The 23339-nt window shown below is 41.4% G+C and overlaps 2 protein-coding genes and 1 long non-coding RNA gene across 3 annotated transcripts; 1 reads left to right on the plus strand and 2 right to left on the minus strand.

The window, feature by feature from the left end:
* Positions 1-11721: 11721 nt before the first annotated feature.
* Positions 11722-12681, minus strand: LOC139417615 (110 kDa antigen-like). Its single transcript, XM_071166825.1, has 2 exons — positions 12627-12681; positions 11722-12350 (listed from the first exon to the last, which is right to left on the minus strand). Exons 1-2 carry the CDS (start codon positions 12679-12681, stop codon positions 11722-11724), a joined length of 684 nt encoding a protein of 227 aa, XP_071022926.1.
* Positions 12682-12931: 250 nt separating this feature from the next.
* LOC139416913 (uncharacterized) lies at positions 12932-13915 on the minus strand. Its single transcript, XR_011635139.1, has 4 exons — positions 13797-13915; positions 13593-13690; positions 13189-13323; positions 12932-13065 (listed from the first exon to the last, which is right to left on the minus strand). It is a non-coding gene; the product is annotated as an uncharacterized lncRNA (long non-coding RNA).
* A 2760-nt stretch (positions 13916-16675) lies between these two features.
* LOC139416897 (tumor necrosis factor receptor superfamily member 14-like) lies at positions 16676-22421 on the plus strand. The gene is made up of 6 exons (XM_071166061.1): positions 16676-16741; positions 18626-18756; positions 21015-21123; positions 21205-21489; positions 21596-21683; positions 21826-22421. The coding sequence occupies exons 2-6, from the start codon at positions 18727-18729 to the stop codon at positions 22175-22177; spliced, it is 864 nt and encodes a 287-aa protein (XP_071022162.1). The 5' UTR covers positions 16676-16741; positions 18626-18726; the 3' UTR covers positions 22178-22421.
* The last annotated feature ends 918 nt before the right edge of the window (positions 22422-23339 follow it).

Here is a 23339-nt window from a genome sequence, read left to right on the forward strand (position 1 = left end):
CAACTATGACAGACAAAATGAGAAAAAAAATCCAGAAAATCACATTGTAGGATTTTTAATAAATTTATTTGCAAATTATGGTGGAAAATAAGTATTTGGTCAATAACAAAAGTTTATCTCAATACTTTGTTATATACCCTTTGTTGGCAATGACAGAGGTCAAACGTTTTCTGTAAGTCTCCACAAGGTTTTCACACACTGTTGCTGGTATTTTGGGCCATTCCTCCATGCAGATCTCCTCTAGAGCAGTGATGTTTTGGGGCTGTTGCTGGGCAACACGGTCTTTCAACTCCCTCCAAAGATTTTCTATGGGGTTGAGATCTGGAGACCGGCTAGGCCACTCCAGGACCTTGAAATGCTTCTTACAAAGCCACTCCTTCGTTGCCCGGGCAGTGTGTTTGGGATCATTGTCATGCTGAAAGACCCAGCCACGTTTCATCTTCAATGCCCTTGCTGATGGAAGGAGGTTTTCACTCAAAATCTCACGATACATGGCCCCATTCATTCTTTCCTTTACACGGATCAGTCGTCCTGGTCCCTTTGCAGAAAAACAGCCCCAAAGCATGATGTTTCCACCCCCATGCTTCACAGTAGGTATGGTGTTCTTTGGATGCATCTCGGCATTCTTTGTCCTCCAAACACGACGAGTTGAGTTTTTACCAAAAAGTTATATTTTGGTTTCATCTGACCATATGACATTCTCCCAATCTTCTTCTGGATCATCCAAATGCTCTCTAGCAAACTTCAGACGGGTCTGGACATGTACTGGCTTAAGCAGGGGGACACGTCTGGCACTGCAGGATTTGAGTCCCTGGCGGCGTAGTGTGTTACTGATGGTAGGCTTTGTTACTTTGGTCCCAGCTCTGCAGGTTATTCACTAGGTCCCCCCGTGTGGTTCTGGGATTTTTGCTCACCGTTCTTGTGATCATTTTGACCCCACGGGGTGAGATCTTGCGTGGAGCCCCAGATCGAGGGAGATTATCAGTGGTCTTGTATGTCTTCCATTTCCTAATAATTGCTCCCACAGTTGATTTCTTCAAGCCAAGCTGCTTACCTATTGCAGATTCAGTCTTCCCAGCCTGGTGCAGGTCTACAATTTTGTTTCTGGTGTCCTTTGACAGCTCTTTGGTCTTGGCCATAGTGGAGTTTGGAGTGTGACTGTTTGAGGTTGTGGACAGGTGTCTTTTATACTGATAACAAGTTCAAACAGGTGCCATTAATACAGGTAATGAGTGGAGGACAGAGGAGCCTCTTAAATAAGAAGTTACAGGTCTGTGAGAGCCAGAAATCTTGCTTGTTTGTAGGTGACCAAATACTTATTTTCCACCATAATTTGCAAATAAATTCATTAAAAATCCTACAATGTGATTTTCTGGATTTTTTTCCTCATTTTGTCTCATAGTTGAAGTGTACCTATGCTGAAAATTACAGGCCTCTCTCATCTTTTTAAGTGGGAGAACTTGCACAATTGGTGGCTGACTAAATACTTTTTTGCCCCACTGTATGTTAATGCTACCAACACTAGAGGTCAGTACAACCTAGCCAGTGACCGGTTGTATGCTCTTTCTAAATAATACACTTATTTTGTTTCAACGGACTCACTAGTGTGCAGACTCACCAAAACAGATCTATTATATTCCAGCACATGCTGACATGGTGATAAGGACATGGACAGAGTCAACTGATAATATGATTACATTTATGACAATCCTCTTGTGGTTCTGTAAAATAATATGATTGGAGCTGTAGCGTTCTATGGCATCAGACAGAATAAAGGATCAGTTGGAAGATTGTTATGACTCGCTTCACTTGACTCAACCACTTTCAGGATCTCTCATTGAAGACACGTTTATTATGATCCCCAGTAGCTACTGTTCCTGGGGAAGCAGGGATTCTGACTCTCCATACATCTACAAGGTCTAACGATCAAATCATATTTGATTTTGATGATCACATTTGATGATGATCACTGAATGATTCCCTTCACAATTCAGAGTTAAAGACAGACCTATGATGCTGGAGATACATTATCTACACCAGTGGGGGCTGCTGAGGGGAGGACGGCTCATAATAATGTCTGGAACGGAGCAAATGGAATGGCATCAAACACATGGGAGCCACGTTTTTGATGTATTTGATACCATTCTACAGATTCAGCTCCAGGCCTTACCGTGAGCCCATCCTCCCCAATTAAGGTGCCACCAACCTCCTGTGATCTACACCCTTTCTGTGCAAGACTTCTCACAAAGACTAAAAGTCTGGAGGATTGCAGAGTAAATGGATCAATGAGAAATACGTTCGTATTGATATTGGCTTGACATTAGACATTAGAGTTCATTTCTGTTAATGCTACTGCCACTAGAGGACAGTACAGCCTATCTTCTGACCAGATGTAAGCCCTGTGTTGCTGGAGATACATTATCTAATCCCTTTATTTTACAATACCTGCCAATCTTTGAGGTTTCTCATTGAAGCATTGCTTGACATAATCAATGCACTTGCCCTAGTCTATTTTCTTAGACATCCATGAGCAAAAGTTACATCACACTATAATGTATTTTGGTATCATTAAGTGTTTTGCAAGGCTTTTCACAAAGAACCACAAAGAACCAGACTTAAGCAGAAAGAGGTGTAGCCATGTTTCCGACTGGAGAGGCAGGGGTTGGAACACTTCTGTTCTGTGGTTAGAAAGAGGATGTTTTGACTTCAACTTTCAGCTTGCTCTTATTGTAGAAGTCACAAACAGCAAGTTTCCAACAGCACACATGGTAGATATGCTGTATTCTATTATATTCTACACAGACACACAAGTATTCAGGCTTTCTAACTTTGTCTCTTTAAGAGGAAGTGTAGAGTATAAACAGAGTTATCTGATGAAGTAACTGGAAAGGTGTATCGCAACCTGCATCAGGGTGTCATTCTCCTCCTCCATTACCATGAGTTAGTTCCTCATACCGTCATGTAAACAGGTGAACTGAAAATAAAGTGTGCTATATTTAGACACAATGGAAACAACTGAATAGTCCCAAAATTGCAAACTACCTGCCAGTTAAGCTAAATCATGAGCAGCTGTAGTGTTTAAAGATATATGACCTAGGTCTGATTCACACATCTAGCCTCATCTACAAATCTACCCCCTAAATGCATGATCCTACTGTTCATACTGTACCTTTCTGGATAGCTGGGCAAACCTGTCCTTCACTACCTTCCTGGACATTGTCTGTAGCTTGACAAACCTGTCCTTCACTATCTTCCTGGACATGGTCTGTAGCTTGACAAACCGGTCTTCAGCTGTTGTCTCAACTCGTCCTGCTGGCCTTTAGCAGTGATCAGCTCTCCTTCCTTTATGGACAGAGTACCTACACAAGGAACTCACTGTACCTTCAGAGTACAGTATTGATTGGGATAACATACAATAAGTGTCATCTTTTATTGACAGGATTGCTCACACCTTTTCAAACCTTTCAGATCTCAGGGGGTGAGAGCTAAGGGTTGATTTAGGATTGGGGGCTCATCCTCCCCCAGTTTAAACTCTAAAGCTGTGTTTGATACTGTATCTCCATGCGTACACAAATCGCATGATTTTTCCTGGCCTCCTCTAACTCCCTCTTCAGTGGTTGGTTGGTTTTCTCCACTTCTCTCATCTGTTCAGTAAGTGACACTCTGTTGTCGTCCTCATAACTGTTCACAGCATTCTCTATATATCTGAAGAGCTGTGTTCGTGGCCATGTTCCAAGACTCAGACAAGGACCCCATGCAAGATTAGATCAGTTTTAGGTCTAATACCAGACGATAACATTACATGCAGCCTATATAATTCAAATGTTAACAAATAATTAATTCCTAACTCTGACGAGTTTACTAAGGGTTAACCTCATTCTGTATGGCTTGGTGTCTCTGTCAAGAGAATTTTCAATCCCAATGATAATTACTAATTACTAACAATCAATAGCTTTGACTAATCCCCAAGGTTTGTAAGACCATGGGTATAATAATAATTAGTCAAAGACTCAGCTTATGCAAAAGGCTAGTACAGTTTATTCAGAGGAGGTTCTAAAGTCAAGAATACAAAAACATCCATTTTATAGCTGCGCACATACTTCCACACACAAACAGTATGTATCCTAGGCACATACTGTCTCACTACCCAGCCGACAAAGATTAGGGAGACCTTGAACCCTTGAGAAGTACTCCCTGTCCTCTCCCAAATCTCTAGTCAGGTCGGCACCGAATTTTGCTCTGACAGTCTGTGTTTAAGATACTATAAAGACATATTACATGTTTTCAGGGTGGAATATTCTAATCATTAATTTAAACATATAAATTCCATATTCAATCTGTCTCAGATTGAGTTGTTTCTCTGTCCAACAGGGCTGGGAACCCTCCATGTTCAGGACCCCTCCCAGGGCTGGCATCTCTCAGCCTGTGGAGCTCCACTTCAATCCAATCTATCTCCTGGCTCTTCTCCTGCACCTCCTTCTCCACCTCCCTCTGATTCCTGACCTCCTCTGATAGACACACTATCAACTCCACCTTTAATACCAAGAAACACACAGAAAAGTTGTGAGGTGACCAAGGTTACTTCAGCTCCTCATTTGAACAATTTGATTTCTATACCAATGTGGCTTTTCATTGGTTTTATTTTAGTGTGACGGGTTTTATATTTAATAATAGATGTGTGTTGTGCTCTGTTTGATCTGATGTCAGTTTTAGTTTGAAGAGTCTTGTAAACTGAAGCTTCATGGTTTTACTTTAATTTTTGTTTCTTTTTAATATTGTTTAAGTTTAAATGTTGGTCCACCTTTATGGTTCAAAGGCAGATGGACAGATGACGCTGTTATAGTTAGAACACTTTTATACTGTAGTTAGTGTCAGGGATAGATGACACTGCTATAGTTAGATCACTTTTATACTGTAGTTAGTGTCAGGGATAGATGACACTATTATAGTTAGATCACTTTTATACTGTAGTTAGTGTCAGGGATAGATGACACTATTATAGTTAGATCACTTTTATACTGTAGTTAGGGTCAGGGATAGAGGGATAGATGGCACTGCTATAGTTAGATCACTTTTATACTGTAGTTAGTGTCAGGGATAGATGACACTGCTATAGTTAGATCACTTTTATACTGTAGTTAGTGTCAGGGATAGATGACACTATTATAGTTAGATCACTTTTATACTGTAGTTAGTGTCAGGGATAGATGGCACTGCTATAGTTAGATCACTTTTATACTGTAGTTAGTGTCAGGGATAGAGGGATAGATGACACTGTTATAGTTACAGTACTTTTATATGGTAGTTAGGGTAAGATATAGAGGGATAGATGACACTATTAACATTATAGCACTGCTGTGGTAAAAGCAATGGCTTTCCTCTGACCACTCTTCCGTAAAGCCCAGCTCTGTGGAGTGTACGGCTTAAAGTGGTCCTATGGACAGATACTCCAATCTCCGCTGTGGAGCTTTGCAGCTCCTTCAGGGTTCTCTTTGGTCTCTTTGTTGCCTCTTTGATTAATGCCCTCCTTGCCTGGTTGGTGAGTTTTGGTGGCAGCCCTTTCTTGGCAGGTTTGTTGTGGTACCAAATTCTTTCCATTTTTTAATAATGGATTTAATGGTGCTCTGTGAGATATTCAAAGTTTTGGATATTTTTTTATAACTCAACCCTGATCTGTACTTCTTCAGAACTTTGTCCCTGACCTGTTTGGAGAGCTCCTTGGTCTTCATGGTGCCGCTTGCTTAGTGGTGTTGCAGACTCTGGGGCCTTTCAGAACAGGTGCATATGTACTGAAATCATGTGACACTTAGATTGCACACAGGTGGACTTTATTTAACTAATTATGTGACTTCTGAGGGTATTTGGTTACACCAGATCTTATTTAGGGGCTTCATAGCAAAGGGGGTGAATACATATGGATGGCCCCTTATTTAGGGGCTTCATAGCAAATGGGGTGAATACATAGACACGCACCACTTTTCAGTTTTTAATTTTATTTTTTGAAGCAAGATATTTTTTTCATTTCACTTCACCAATTTGGAATATTTTGTGTATGTCCATAACATTTAAATTACAGGTTGTAATGCAACAACATTGGAAAAACACCAAGGGGGTTGAATACTTTTGCAAGGCACTGTATGTACATATAAATATATGGATGAGCGATGGCCGTGCGGCATAGGCAAGATGCAGTAGTTCTTATTGAATACAGTACATACATATGAGATGAGTAATGTAGGATATGTAAACATTATTAAAGTGGCCAGAGATTTGAGTCTGTATGTTGACAGCAGCCTCACTATGTTAGTGATGGCTGTTTAACAGTCTGATGGCCGTGAGATAGAAGCTGTTTTTCAGTTTCTCGGTCCCAGCTTCGCTGCACCTGTACTAACCTCGCCTTCTAGATGATAGGGGGGTGAACAGGCAGTGGCTCAGGTGGTTGTTGTCCTTGATTATCTTTTTGGCCTTCCTGTGACATCGGGTGGTGGAGGGGTCCTGGAGGGCAGGTGGTTTGCCTCCGGCGATGTGTTGTGCAGACAGCACTACCCTCTGGAGAGCCTTGCGGATGAGGGCGATGCAGTTGCGGTACCAGGCGGTGATACAGCCCGACAGGATGCTCTTGATTATGCATCTGTAAAAGTTTGTGAGTGTTTTAGGTGACAAGCCAAATTTCTTCAGCCTCCTGAGGTTGAAGAGGCGATGTTGCGCCTTCTTCACCACGCTGTCTGTGTGGGTGGACCATTTCAGTTTGTCCGTGATGTGTACGCTGAGGAACTTAACATTTTCCACCTTCTCCACTTCTATTCTGTCGATGTGGATGGGGGGGTGCTCCCTCTGCTGTTTCCTGAAGTCCACAATCACCTCCTTTGTTTTGTTGACCTTGAGTGAGAGGTTATTTTCCTGACACCACACTCCGAGGGCCCTCACCTCCTCCCTGTAGGCTGTCTCATTGTTGTTGGTAATCAAGCCTACCACTGTAGCGTCGTCTGCAAACTTGATGGTTGAGTTGGAGTTGTGCATGGCCACGCAGTCATGGGGGAACAGGGAGTACAGGAGAGGGCTGAGACCGCACCCTTGCAGGGCCCCAGTGTTGAGGATCAGCAGGGTGGAGATGTTGTTTCCTACCTTCACCATCTGGGGGCGGCCCGTCAGAAAGTCCAGGATCCAGTTGCACAGAGTTGGGTCGAGACCCAGGGTCGAGACCCAGGGTCTCAAGCTTAATGACGAGTTTGGAGGGTACTATGATGTTAAATGCTGAGCTGTAGTCAATAAACAGTATTCTTACATATGTATTCTTCTTGTCCAGATGGGATAGGGCAGTGTGCAGTGTGATGGCGATTGCACCGTCTGTGGACCTATTGGGGCGGTAAGCAAATTGTTGTGGGTCTAGGGTATCAGGTAGGGAGGAGGTGATATGATGATCCTTGACTAGTCTCTCAAAGCACTTCATGATGACAGAAGTGAGTGCAATTGGGTGAAAGTCATTTAGTTCAGTACCTTAGCTTTCTTGGGAACAGGAACAAAGGTAGTCATCTTGAAGCATGTGGGGACAGCAGGCTGGGACATGGATAGATTGAATTTGTCCGTAAACACACCAGCCAGCTGGTCTGCGCATGCTCTGAGGACGCGGCTCGGGATGCCATCTGGGCCAGCAGCTTTGCGAGGGTTAACGCGTTTAAATGTTTTACTCACGTTGGCCATGGAGAAAGAGAGCCCACAGGCTTTGGTAGCGGGCCGTGTCAGTGGTACTGTATTGTCCCCAAAGGGAGCAAGACGTCTGTAACGGTTCTCTTGTGGTGAAGTAGAGGCGGACCAAAACGCAGCGTGGTTATATTGATTCATGTTTAATGAAAAAACTATAAACACGAACACTACAAAACAATAAATGTGGAAAACCAAAAACAGCCCTATCTGGTGCAAAACACAGAGACAGGAACAATCACCCACAAACACACAGTGAAACCCAGGCTACCTAAGTATGATTCTCAATCAGAGACAACTACTGACACCTGCCGCTGATTGAGAACCATACTAGGCCGAAACATAGAAATACCCCAAACCTAGAAAAACAAACATAGACTGCCCACCCAACTCACGCCCTGACCATACTAAATAAATACAAAACAAAGGAAATAAAGGTCAGAACGTGACAACGTCGATGTCCGCGACAGGGTTGTATTGTAATCCGTGATTGTCTGTAGACCCTGCTACATACGTCTCGTGTTTGAGCCGTTGAATTGCAACTCTACTTTGTCTCTAAACTGACGCTTTGCTTGTTTGATTGCCTTGCAGAGGGAATAACTACACTGTTTGTATTCGGTCATGTTTCGTCGCCTTTCCATGATTAAAAGCGGTGGTTCGCGCTTTCAGTGTTGCGTGAATGCTGCCATCAATCCACGATTTCTGGTTAGGGAAGGTTTTAATAGACACAGTGGGTACAACGGCTCCAATGCACTTGCAAATAAACTCGCTGACCGAGTCAGCGTATACGCCAATGTTATTGTCTGAGGCTGCCCCGGAACATATCCCAGTCCGCGTGATCGAAGCAATCTTGAGGCATGGAATCTGATTGGTCAGACCAGCATTGGATAATCCTGAGCATGAGCGCTTCCTGTTTTAGTTGCTGCCTATAGGATGGGAGCAACAAAATGGAGTCATGGTCAGATTTGCCGAAGGGGGGGCGGGGGAGGGCTTTGTATGCATCGCAGAATTTAGAGTAGCAATGGTCCAGAATGCTACCAGCTTGTGTAGCGCATTCGATATGCTGATAGAAATTAGGACACCTTGTTCTCAGATTAGTTTTGTTAAAATCCCCAGCTACAATAAATTCAGCCTCAGGATATATGGTTTCCAGTTTACACAGAGTCCAGTGAAGTTCTTTCAGGGCCGTCGAGGTATCTGCTTGGCGGGGATATACACGGCTGTGACCATAATCGAAGACAATTCTCTTGGGAGATAATGCGGTCGGCATTTCATTGTAAGGAATTCTAGGTCAGGTGAACAAAAGGACTTGAGTTCCTGTATGTTGTTATGAGTCGTTAATCATAAGGCATACACCCCCGCCCTTCTTCTTACCAGAGAGATGTTACAATCTCTGATGTCTCTCTGGAAGGCAACTCATACCCTAATTTTGTCCATCTTGTTGTCTAGAGATTGGACATTGGCGAGTAATATGCTCAGAAGTGGTGGATGGTGTGCTCGCCTTCTAAGTCTGACCTGTAGGCCGCTCTGTCTGCCTCTCCTGCGGCGACCATGTTGTTTTGGATCGGCCTCTGGGATTAGATCCTATGACCAGGGTGGAGGTACGAACAAAGGATCCACTTCGGGAAAGTCGTATTCCTGGTCGTAATGTTGGTAAATTGACATCATAGAGATGCCATCATAGAGATGACACACGTTCTATCTCCATGGCTGATGATGTCATAGAGTGGTTGTTACATAGAATAGAATGAATTGCCAGGGTTAGAGGTTCCAAGCCCATTATATTCATTCTATTTATTTGGTTGTTAGCCTAACACAGAGATCCTACACAACCACAGAGATTAGGTTCCTTTACATTTATCGTCACAAATACAGATTTGTTTATTTTGAGAATTTCAGATTCAGGTGGAGGACCTGCTTTATCAGGAGGATAATCTGGAAACACTGACAATGGGGTCATTGTTCCAGACATCCCATGCCCCGTCTACTGAGAATCTTGCTGTGCTGCAACGTCAAGTGAACCCTACCACTGACTCATCTTTTGGTCAGGACATATACATGCATGCTCTTCGATTAGTTATGAGTCTCCAGCCTTTTTAGGTACAGTCCTCCCACACTATGTAGGATATTGTTTTAGCCCCAGTGCCACTCTTGACAATGGCAAAAATGTGTATGTTTTTGCTAGAAAAGAAAACAGCACCTCTTAACTGGTATGATGTAAACAAACCGTTTCATTCGTTGAAAAGAGCTATTATGAAAAATAATTTATTTTCATTTTTTTAACAATTAAACTTATTGTAAACCAATGGTATTTATTTTCCACAACGCAGCTTTGTTAATCGACACTTCCCTCTAAAAACAAACTCAACATTTGAACATATAAAACTGATAAATACCATGTAACAATCAACATTATGTAGTAGTATACCAGTGTCAAAAACAATCACATGTGAATAATTGTAACATGTTCACAGCACGACCATTGGACATACAGCAAACAGTTTCCAAGGTTCTAATAATGCAGTGACCTATAAAACAGAGGAGTCCAAGAATCCAAAGCTGTCATGTGGCTCCTGAGGTGACTTTCCCTCCCCGTAGCATTTATGGAGCTGTCACCTTTACAGTGTACATGACATCCAGTGTCTTCACATGAAAATCAAAAGCAGGCAGTGACATGGAGCTCAGCGAACGGTGGTAAGTACATTATGTAAACACCAATACAGTAGATCCACAAATACAGAACTTTGTCATGTCAAAATATAAAAATGAGCAACTGAAAAAACCCTTTAATTTACATTTTAATAAAACCTTCCATCTCTCGCTGCATACAAATGAACCTTGGGTAATCAAAAGGACTTGTGAAGTATTATTGTACTTCAGCACCAAATTCCTGTCTAACAGAGTGGCACTGTCTCTCAGTGTTATCTTCATCATTTCTGAGCTCCAGAGGTGAGGTTGGAGACCACTGAATAAGCAGTGACTCGTTTGGTTACAGGATACAGTACTACAAATGAATAACAAAGTCAGACCAAGCACCTTTGCTTGTGAATAATGCTAGCTTTAAGCCTGGAGATAAATTGGTCTTATTACATTGCGTTTGGATAAAGTGTATATACTTGTATTCTATACCACTTGGTGTACACTATACTAAAATTGAGTTTTTGGCCCCCATCGGTCTACTGTGTATAGAACAGCTTCAGGCTCTTGTTAAACAAAATCAAGAATAAAAACAGAAGGAATCACATATTAAAGGGGAGCGAACCGATGAAACCCTAAAGTAGTTACAGTACATCTGGAACACTGTATGTTGGCAAGGACCAGAAAATTAGTAAATTGTATGTCATTTCATTTACATAATTCCCGTGGACTACGATGATGCAAAAACACATTTTGTTGATCCAGTGTAACACTCTTTACTAGCAATGGAGCCACCTAAGGTTTTGGGGTTTGAAGGTATAGTCTAAGACCAGTGTATTAAAACATAATGCAAAAAACTTTACAAAAGCCAAAATACTACATCAGTCCCTCTGACTATTTCCAATAGACCAGCCATCCAGCGTTTAGACCTCTGAGCTATCGCTGCAGTCTACCATCCTTCTATGAATGCTCTGAGCAGTAAGAGGTTAATAAAAAACAGTTTCTAAATCACAGTTGTCAAGGGCGTACATTTGAGCATTAACCCCAAAATAAAGCAAGAAAGATTTGACTGCTTCTTTACACAGGAACATAATGTACTGTATGTGGTTTATCAGTCAGTTAAATTGAGTAGTCTTTCAGCTAAACTCTATCAAACCTTGCACTGTATTTGATTGCTGTTTCAATGTTTGAATTAAATGCATCGTAATCTCTCAGATGGGCTGTGGGAAATGTTATCGTTTTGGTGTATGCACTAACAACAGGGTAACAAACAGTGTGGTTAGGCATGCGTTCTAGACATGAGTGGTCAAAAATGACCACCATCTTTAACTTTTCTCTCTCTGAGACAAGCAGGTGTGTGTGGCTGCCCTGTCAGCCACTGCATTACACTGGGAACAGAAAGTGGTTCTCCACTGTCTTCTTCCCCTCCACTGTCTTCTTCCTCTCCACTGTCTTCTTCCCCTCCACTGTCTTCTTCCCCTCCACTGTCTTCTTCCCCTCCACTGTCTTCTCCCTCTCCACTGTCTTCTTCCCCTCCACTGTCTTCTTCCTCTCCCTCTCCACTGTCTTCTTCCCCTCCAATGTCTTCTTCCTCTCCACTGTCTTCTTCCCCTCCACTGTCTTCTTCCCCTCCACTGTCTTCTTCCCCTCCACTGTCTTCTTCCCCTCCACTGTCTTCTTCCCCTCCACTGTCTTCTTCCCCTCCACTGTCTTCTTCCCCTCCACTGTCTTCTTCCTCTCCACTGTCTTCTTCCCCTCCACTGTCTTCTTCCTCTCCACTGTCTTCTTCCCCTCCACTGTCTTCTCCCTCTCCACTGTCTTCTTCCCCTCCACTGTCTTCTTCCTCTCCACTGTCTTCTTCCCCTCCACTGTCTTCTTCCCCTCCACTGTCTTCTTCCTCTCCACTGTCTTCTTCCTCTCCACTGTCTTCTTCCTCTCCACTGTCTTCTTCCTCTCCACTGTCTTCTTCCCCTCCCCTGTCTTCTTCCCCTCCCCTGTCTTCTTCCTCTCCACTGTTTTCAGCCACAGGCAGACTCACTTTCCCATCTGGTTTAGCATACAGTGGGGCAAAAAAGTATTTAGTCAGCCACCAATTGTGCAAGTTCTCCCACTTAAAAAGATGAGAGGCCTGTAATTTATCATCATAGGTACACTTCAACTATGACAGACAAAATTAGAAAAAAAATCCTGAAAATCACATTGTAGGATTTTTAATGAATTTATTTGCTAATTATGGTGGAAAATAAGTATTTGGTCACCTACAAACAAGCAAGATTTCTGGCTCTCACAGACCTGTAACGTCTTCTTTAATAGGCTCCTCTGTCCTCTACTCGTTACCTCCATTCCTCCTTTTTAAGTGGGAGAACTTGCACAATTGGTGGCTGACTAAATACTTTTTTGTCCCACTGTATTTATATGGGGGGGGGGGGGGGGGGCAAATGTATAAGGGGTCAGTGCAATATAAACTGAAAACAAAATAACAGTTTGAAGTGTTACATTGACATCATTACTATGGTGCAGCTCATTTGAGTTTCAAGAGAAAAACATGACATACTACAGTAACAAAATCAGAGAGTAAGGATGAGTACAAACATGCAAATAATACATACCATCAAGTTCTTGGAGGAAATCTTGAGAGAAATCCAAGATTTCTATCTCCTTTTGTTTTAGAGAACCACTTTCACTCATCTCTGGGGCCAGGTTTGAGATTATGTAGTGTGCATCAACCTAGACATTGAATTCCAAGACGTACATTACTTTCACTATATTTCTGATACACAGGTCACCTGACCAAAACCAGGACCCCATAAATAACAATCAGAATATTAAAAAGCCCAATTTGTTAATTACCATGTCATCACAAAGAGATTGAGACATTCCTTCGGTTTCTTCTGCAGGACCTCAATTAGGATGTAGACTTCAAGGCCTTCATGCAGCTGCTGAAGCATCGCCGTACGTTTTGTGGTTGCATGTAGCAAAATGTCTCTTTACAAAAGGAAACGGATAGAGACATGGACATTCATTGAGATTAGCATATCTTACTGCAGAAACCTTGGTGCTCTTGTATGAATGGTCATGATAATGTACTCTAAAAACGAATTAGTTTGAAACATATTCAATGAAATCAGTTGACACAAATTGTGGGTTGTTGCAATGTAAGAATGGAATTTAAAACGTAATTTCAACTCAGATCAAATGTATCAACCCATGAAGGCTAATGGGTGCTTTGTTACATAAGAAAACATTTCACATACCTTATTATGCTCTCCTTGTGATCCAAGTTGATGGGGCCTGTGTAGCCACAGTTGAGGATTCCTTCAGTGTAGGGTGCCAGGTCAAAGGCATCTTTGATCTGAATGCACATTTTATTGCTGAAAGATTAATGAGAAGAATATGCTTTCAATTTCATCAACACACCGTTTTGATTAATGGGGACAACTCTGTGTCATGTACACTACCCTTTGTTAGGTCCTTCAGGGTCCCGGTCAACAGATAGTGGTAACACCACTCCTGCATAAATCATGGAGACGGTCCACCTTGTGCAAGGCTCACTGCAAATATTTCACCTGCCTCTCTGGATATAAGAGAAGGTGAAATAAGAAAATGTTCCTTCACAGTATTTTTCTTTTTACATTTAGAAACTGATGTGTTTCACAGAATTGTACATGTGCCTAACACTTTTGTACAGTACTGTATGTACATACAGGTGACGGCAGGGTAGCCTAGTGGTTAGAGCGTTGGATTAGTAACCGGAAGTTTTGCAAGTTCAAACCCCCGAGCTGACAAGGTCTGTTGTTCTGCCCCTGAACAGGCAGTTAACCCACTGTTCCTAGGCCGTCATTGAAAATAAGAATTTGTTCTTAACTGACTTACTGACTTAGTTAAATAAAAGGTAAAATAAATAAAAAATATATTGACTATGAAACAAATAGGACATGGCCTGCTTATGAGTTGGCATGAAAGAAAGTTTGATGAATTCAACTTAAAATGGCGAAAACAGGCGTTCGTAGCTAAATGCTTTTGGTTAGCTTGATAATAATAATTACATGATTTATCATTTTACGGTATGTATGTATGTAATATAGTATAATGTTATGAACCGACACTGAATCGTAAGAGCTAACTACCAGGGATGCAAACTGCTGAGGGCCCAAAATGTGAACACTTTTTGTTTCACTGAAACATGCAGGGGGAAATGGAGGTCTTAACTAATTAAACAACAAAGAATATGATCTATATGATCAGTGTGTGTAAAATAAAAAGTGGTTAATGTGAATCTAACTCACAGCTAAAAAATGTAAAGAAAGCTATCCAATGTTATTTGTTGCCTAGACTTTACTGCAAATGACCCTCAAGTCTTGAGAAAAAAACAATACACTAATATTGCACTTGGGGGGAAAAAAACATTTTAAAGTAGAAATATAATGAAATAAACAGGCATTCTATTTTTGCTCTATTATAGTGGCCACTATAGACATCGATCAAGGGCACAAGGCTATATGTGTGCAAAAATAACATTCACTGAGTAAAAGAAAAATGTATTATCCCCCTCACTCACACACAAGTGTTACTGTCAAATTCAACACAACAAAAACAATATCTTTGGGCTACACTGAACATTATTACATTGTACACTTTCTGCCTGTGGACATCTGTTCTACAATGTGCCAGAACAAGTGAGAAAGAGGGAAAGTGTGTGGTGTTCCTTTCACCTCTATAGTGGCATCCAGTTTAAGCCAGGCCCAGCTCCTGCTACACTTGATCCCTGAATCCACTTGTTTAACAAGCAAAGCCTCATTTTCACCTAATTCTCTCATTCTGAAAATTAACCACATACTATAGAGGGAAAACATTAGTTAACAGATAGTGGTTATTTCGTTAGCTAGTTAATGTTTCACACAGATTGCCAGGTTCCAGTAAGCAAATAACGTTAACGCGTTATAACTTGAGGAACGGCAAGGAGTCGAATACCAAAACCGTGAATTTCGCAGAAAGGTGACTAGTTTGCATCACTGAACTACTAGCTATGTAGAGGTTGGACGGAAGACCGCCCAGTGCTGAGACGCCATCACCACACAGTCCTTATTGATACTGACCTGACCAATGGAAAAGCATCCTCCACACCTCCCACTAAAGCCCGCCCACAGCTGTGGGGTCAAAAGTGCAAACGAGGAACTGGTGTTTCAATCAACAACAAAAAGGTTTCAAAAGCAAAAATAAAGAGGAACTGCAAGCAAAGAGAGCAGTCTAGCCAAAATGGAGGGTGGTTGATTGCGAAATTAAATTGGAGTTTAGTTTTCAAATACATTTTTTGTTCCTGAAATATTTTTGGGGAATGATATTAGAAAATATTTGATTGCACATTTGTAAATAAAAAACAACAACTTTGAAGCCCCGTTTTTAATTTCAAAATAATTATTTTTGATTGAAAAGAAAACCGTTTTGCTCTCGACAAAAATACAAATGTAAACCCATAGCTTGTGCCCATAGAAATAGACGGGGCGCGGGATGTTCCATCCACATTGCTGGAAAGGGGGTCAGAGTTAAAAAGTTTGGGAACACCTGGTGCAGAGACCATTGTACCATCTAAATCGCTGTGAAATATCTTCTCCATAACCGAAAACATTGTATTTTCAAAACTGAAAGTTGAAGACGCAAAACATTTACTTAAACAAGGGAAGCATAGAAATAGTGAACATACTGTATAACAGATCTACCGCTTCTTAGACTTGCTTTAAATTATAATGACAGATCTATAACTCAAATTTCTATGCGAATTTGGTCCGGTCACTTATTGCAGCTTTAAGGTTAGATAAGATTGGGGTTGAGGGTAGTGACATCCCCAGGATGCTGGATAGTACTAACCATGGAAAGTCCCTCAGAGACAAAAATGAAAGCTTTGGAGTTGAGGGCAGTGACGTCCCAAGGATCCCAGATTCCATGGTTATTGCTAAATCCCTCATAAACAAAAAGTAGTCTGAGTTCATATGGCAATTGGATTATTTTATACCTGGGTTTATCTCTGTGGTAGGTGTGCTACATTTATCAAAGAAGGTGTAGCACAGAAAGATTAATAGTTCCAAAGAACATGAATGCGTGGCAGTGGAAAAGGGACTAGTATTTCCAAAATGAAAATAAAAGACGTAAAACATTTATTTAAACATGAGAAGCATAGAAACAGTGAACATATTGTATAACAGATCTACCGCTTATTAGACTTGCTTTAAATTAGAATGACGGATCTATAACTCAAATGTATATGCACATTTGGTCTGTTCGCCCAAAAGGTACATACTGCAGCTTTAAGGGTTAAGGACGTTCCAAGGATCCCAGATAGCACTGCGGCTGGAAAGTATCTCCTTCATTAAACGAAAGTGTAAACTACTCCGAGTTAATCTAACAGGTAAGACTGCTCTGTTACGTGTGTAAGAAAAGTGTATTCAATATTGATTAAATATGTATTAATATCGTATTTTGAAATATGATTTTCGAATTCGAAATTAACTGTTAGCTAAAGTGTTATTTTACGTTAGTTAGTGCTAGCCCTAAAGGACACGACGCTGTCCAGCCAAGACAATATAAGACAAACGCCAAGAGGCTGGTCAGCGTTGTTTTAGCTAGACACCTGCTTAAAGGGTAACATTAAGTAGCATAACCGTAACAACATCTAACATATGGCTTTGCATTAGTATACGCATCAAAACTCCCAAAGCGAAGTGACGTGACACCTCACTTTTACATTTTGAGTTACATAAATCCGATCAGAATTGCGAAGATTCAATTTCGAAATTGGGTCTTCAGTTTCTCTCTTGAATAACAATTTGTAACTTGACAGAAATGTCCAGATCAACTAGCCCATGTCAGCAAACATTTTAGCTAGGTTTTGTAGCCCATAGATTTTGTGGTAATGTTTGAGACACTCAAAGATGACATGAATACACATTAGATATGGCAAAATGTATAGAACTGCAAGAAAATGACCTTTTAAAACACCAAAATCTAATCTGCACCCCGTGACAAAATGTGTAGAATTGCAGGAAATATGCTTTAAACCTGCTAAATTCTCTACACCAACGAGGGGTTTGAACAGTTTGTGTCATGAGCAGTGCATGTGCCCATAGAAATAGACATGGGCGCGGGATGTTCCCCAATGCTGGAAGGGGGGCCTGACTGAAACAGTTTGGTAACCCCTGGTGTAGAGAGTCATTGTACCATCTACACCGCTGTGACATGCTCTACATGAAAAAGAATGTGGACAACTGCTCGTCAAACATCTTATTCCATAATCATGGGCATTAATATGGAGTTGGGCCCCCCTTTGCTGCTATAACAGCATCCACTTGTCTGGGAAGGCTTTCCACTAGATGTTGGAACATTGCTGAGGGGACTTGCTTCACTTCAGCCACGAGGATTGGTGAGGTTTAGCGATTAGGCTTTGCTCGCAGTTGGTGTTCCAATTCATCCCAAAGGTGTTTCGATGGGGTTTGGGTCAGGGATCTGCAGGCCAGTCAAGATCTTCCACATCGAACTCAACAAAACATTTCTGTACGAACCTCGCTTAGGGTATTGTCATGCTGAAACAGGAATTGGCCTTCCCCAATCTGTTGCTACAAAGTTGGAAGCACAGAATCGTCTAGAATTTCATTGTTTCCATATTAACAACCATGATTTTGGAATGAGATGTTGAACGAGCAGGTGTCCACATACACTACATTACCAAAAGTATGTAATAACCCCATCGTGACAAGAGCTAAGTCTTTAACCACACTGTGTCCTTATATTGGATGCCGTGGGGGCGGCAAGTAGCCTAGTGGTTAGAGCGTTGGACTAGTAACCGAAAGGTTGCAAGATCGAATCCCCAAGCTGACAAGGTCAAAATCTGTTGTTCTGCTCCAGGCAGTTAAACCACTAGGCCGTCATTGAAAATAAGAATTTGTTCTTAACTGACTTGCCTAGTTAAATAAAGATAAAATAAAATATTGGTGAGTAAAAAAAATCAACCCTTTTAACAGAAGGGCATACATTTTTCATCCAGCTTGACACCACCGTTGTACTACAAATCACTGTGTAATACAAGGCATTTGGTTGCTGGCAATGGGAGACAGCATTTTTAGGTTTTAACATGTTGGTTCACATAACACAGAATTTTTTTATTGCCATATACGATAAAATTCCATTGAACCAAAATGAATCAGCTCTAATTTAACGTTGGTTAAATAGTGTACGGAAAATATTTTAATATTGTATGATATTAAACTTTTCCAATTTTATTTGTGTGTGACTCAAGGTCGACATGAGGATTGACGACAACCGGGATGTTCTTAGTTCAAATCTAAGATTCCAGGGAGGTGGACCTTCTTCCACTGAGATGTTGAGGATTGGAGAACCATGGCTCAGTTTCAAAGCTTGATATGGATAGTAAGTTAAACGTTTGGGTTTTGTAAGCTTAGTAGCTTGGCATCATTTCACGCTACAGCAGTAAATGGAACCAGATAGTATGCTCAGAATACACCAATGATGTACAGTGCATTCGGAAAGTTCAGAGCCCTTCAGTGCCGTTTTTTCCCCGTTACAGCCTTATTCTAAAATGGATTAAATCAATATTTGTCCTCATCAATCTACACATAATACCCCATAATGACAAAGTGAAAAAATATACCTTATTTACATAAGTATTCAGATCCTTTGCTATGAGACTAGAAATTGAGCTCAGGTGCATCCTGTTTCCATTGAGCATCCTTGAGATGTTTTTACAACTTGATTGGAATCCACCTGTGGTGAATTCAATTGATTCGATATGATTTGGAAAGGCACACACACCTGTCTATATAAGGTCCCACAGTTGACAGTGCATATCAGAGCAGAAACCAAGCCATGAGGTTGAAGGAATTGTCCATAGAGCTCTAAGACAGGATTGTGTCGAGGCACAGATCTGGGGAAGGGTACCAAAAAATGTCTGCAGCATTGAAGGTCCCCAAGAACACAGTGGCCTCCATCATTCTTAAATGGAAGAAATTTGGAACCACCAAGACTCTTCCTAGAGCTAGCCGCCCGGGCAAACGGCGCAATCGGGGGAGAAGGGCCTTGGTCAGGGAGGTGACCAAGAATCCGATGGTCACTCTGACAGAGCACCAGAGTTCCTCTGTGGAGATGGGAAAACCTTCCAGAAGGAAAACCACCTCTGCAGCACTCCACCATTTAGGCCTTTATGGTAGAGTGGCCAGACGGAAGCCACTCCTCAGTAAAAGGCCCATGACAGCCTGCCTCGAGTTTGCCAAAAGGCACCTAAAGGACTTTCGTACCATGAGAAACAAGATTCTCTGATCTGATGAAACCAAGATTGAACTCTTTGGCCTGAATGCCAAGCTTAACGTCTGGAGGAAACCCAGCACCACCCCTACGGTGAAGCATGGTGGCGGCAGCATCATGCTGTGGGGATGTTTTTCAGTGGCAGGGACTGGGAGACTAGTCAGGATCGATGGAAAGATGAACGGGGGAAAATACAGAGATCCTTGATGAAAACCTGCTCAGGACCTCAAACTGGGGCGATGGTTCACCTTCCAACAGAACAACGACCCTAAGCTCACAGCCAAGACAATGTTGGAGTGACTTCGGGACAGGTCTCTAAATATCCTTAAGTGGCCCAGCCAGAGCCCGATCAAACATCTCTGGAGAGACCTGAAAGTAGCTGTGCAGCTACGCTCCCCATCCAACCTGACAGAGCTTGAGAGGATCTGCAGAGAAGAATGTGAGAAACTCCCCAAATGCAGGTGTGCCAAGCTTGTAACGTCATACCCAAGAAGATTTAAGGTTGCAATCACTACCAAATGTGCTTCAGCAACGTACTAAGTAAAGGGTCTGAATACTTATGTGAATGTGATCAGTTTATTGTTATTTTTTAAATTTGATTCTTAAACTTGAAAAACAATAATCCTGTGTTTGCTTTCTCGTTATGGGGTGTTGTGTGTAGATTTGTTATGGGGTGTTGTGAATACATTTTAGAATAAGGCTGTAACATAGCAAAATGTGGAAAAAGTCATGGTCTGAATACTCTCTGAATGCACTGTATATTGGAAGCAGGAATAGGAATAGGAATGAACATTTTCCATTCAATAAAATGTTTCAAGGATGAAATTACTTGTATTTGAGTATTTATTTGTCGAAGTGGGGACAGTAACATTACTACAAAAAAATATTTGAATTAAAAACTTTCAACATAAAATAATTAAGTATGCATTTAGGTGTCTGTAATAGAATATAGGCTACTTATCAAAAATGAATGTAGACATTAATACATGCATTTCTATATTTTCTAAATCTTCACCAAGATGGCTGAATGTAGCTCAATTCAGCGTCTGTCAGTCATCCTGGGTTTATTCACATTTTCTGTGTCAAATTCTTGTTTTGAAAATTGTTTGGTCTTTGAACATTGGCTTGCAAAAGCTAATTTATTAAAAATGTTAAATCAATCTGTATGTAAATTTCACTGACATTTATTAATCAGAACATCTTAACTATGCTTTCTCTCTATTTTGAACTGTCAATCTGAACTCTCCTCCAGTTTCATCTCTACTTCAACCCCAAACTCTCTTCAACCCTGCGTTTGTCAATGTGACCCCCCCCCCCCACACCCTATTTTTCAACTGTGGTAATGTGTTCATTTTCTCTATTTACAGATGAACCTAGCTATCATTTTGTGTTCACTTCTAACCATTCAGCGCTCTATTGCATGTGGTAGAGCAGAGTACAGAACAGGTGATGAATGCTGTCCTATGTGTTCACCAGGTAAGGACCAGCTCTGTATACTATATGGATTATTATGAAGAAAATACCAATCAATCCATGACACTGACCTTTATCCCACAGGAAACCGGGTACATAAACACTGTACAGAATTTACAAGTACTTCCTGTGTCCCCTGTACCTACTCCACGTTCCTTGATGAACCCAATGGTCTTATGGCATGCATACCATGCACAAATAACTGTGACCCAGGCTTTGGTTTGATGGTAAAGCAGCCATGTACACCTTCATCAGACACTGTCTGTGGGACACTGGAGGGGTTCTACTGTCTAGACCCAACTAAGGATGGTTGTAGAGCAGCCCAGAGACACAGCAGCTGTGAACCTGGTCAATACATCAGTCACACAGGTTGGTCTTCATGCAAATATTGACATTAGTACATGATTTATGCAATCATGAGTTAAGCACATCTCGAGTTAGGATCCTTAATGAGTTTCACCCTGTGTTGGTGCAGGAACAACATCTACAGATACTGTGTGTTCTGACTGTACTGGTGACACCTATTCAAATGGATCATTTACATCCTGCCAGCCACACACACAGTAAGTGTGGCTCATGTATAATGATATTTTCCTTCAAAATATAAACTATATACTGCAATATGCAAACAGTTTTCAAAATGTAAAACTGAATGTTGGATGACTACATTGTCAATTTACCAGTGGTCTATTTCTCCTATTATAGATGTGATACCTTGAAGCTTCAGCAAATTAAACCTGGAACTCATTGGTCCGACTCTGAATGTGGACCACAGACCTCCCTTTCCATTGTTGAAATAATATCTGGTGCTGCTGTGGTGGTGGTGGTGGTACTACCTGTGATAGCAGCAGTGACGGCAGTAGCTATTAGAAGAAAAATGAAAGGTCCTATATCTGGTGAGATTATTTTGGGGCATTGTACCGTTTCATTTGTTTTAATTGCCCAGATGAACAAGTTAGAAACATCCAACACTGAATCAAATCACATTTTATTTGCCGAATACAACAGGTGTAGACTTTACCGCTTGCTTACGAGCCCTTCCAAACGATGCAGTTAAAAAATAAGCTACATACAGGAAGTACCAGTACTAGATCACACAATAATGGTGCTACATACAGGAAGTACCAGTACTAGATCACACAAGAATGGAGCTACATACAGGAAGTACCAGTGCAAGATTAATAAAATGAAATGCACAATAATGTTCTGAATATCATGACAACACCCCTGTCAAACAGTATGTTATCGAGTTCCATATTAGTTTGTCTCAATGTTGATTCTTGTACTTTTCCAGAGAGGACTTTTCCAGAGTCACAATGCCCTACAGAGGTATGTGAATGAATAATCCCCCAATACCTACTTAATACAGTAGTATTTTCTATCATACTCAATGTGGTAAGGAGATGGCTGACAGGAATTTCTATTACCTCAAAGTTTGCACTTTTATTGAGTTGACGTTTCCTTTTACTAGGTATCAGACAGAGGGAACATCAATGTTGTTTGTGGGAACAAGAACAGGTAAGGTAGCCTATAACATCAGAATGGTACAGTATACTTGTTCATGAATTTCAGCCAGATTTGAGCTAAAATGTGTCTTATGAATATTATACAGATTCAAGCCTCCAGGACATTCATCAGAACAATCCAGTCTGTGTGGTTCATTGGCTTGAAAACTAGACTAGGCAGTAGGGCCCAATTTCTGTCCACTACATGGTGAATGTGATCTAGACTCTGTTTTTAAATAGAAGTTGGAGGCTGACACATTTGTTTTGTGGTGTAAAGATTAAAAAGGCCATGACCTTGATAGACAGCCTGTCTTCCAATACTGGGGATGAAGATGGAAACCTTAGTAGGAGCCAGGTCTGTTCTGTTCTGGGAAAGGTCAGGTGTGTCCATGATTTCAAATGGTCAGTCCTACACCGGACGACACTGGGCCAATTGTGCACCGCCCTATGGGACTCCCAATCACGGCCGGATGTGATACAGCCTGGATTAGAACCAGGGACTGTAGTGACTCCTTGCACTGAGATGCATTGCCTTAGACCTGCGCCACTGGGGAGCTCTGAAGCAAAGCAATGGGACAAATGTTTTGTTTACAGTTCTGTTCTTATGATCCTCCTAAAATATATATTTTATTGTCACACACTGGGGGATACGTGCTGTGAAATGTGTTGTTTTACATGGTCAGCCATAGTAGTACTCTGCCCCTGGAGCAAATG

This window comes from Oncorhynchus clarkii, chromosome 9, assembly GCF_045791955.1.
Source record: "Oncorhynchus clarkii lewisi isolate Uvic-CL-2024 chromosome 9, UVic_Ocla_1.0, whole genome shotgun sequence".
NCBI classification, from domain to species: Eukaryota; Metazoa; Chordata; class Actinopteri; order Salmoniformes; family Salmonidae; genus Oncorhynchus; species Oncorhynchus clarkii.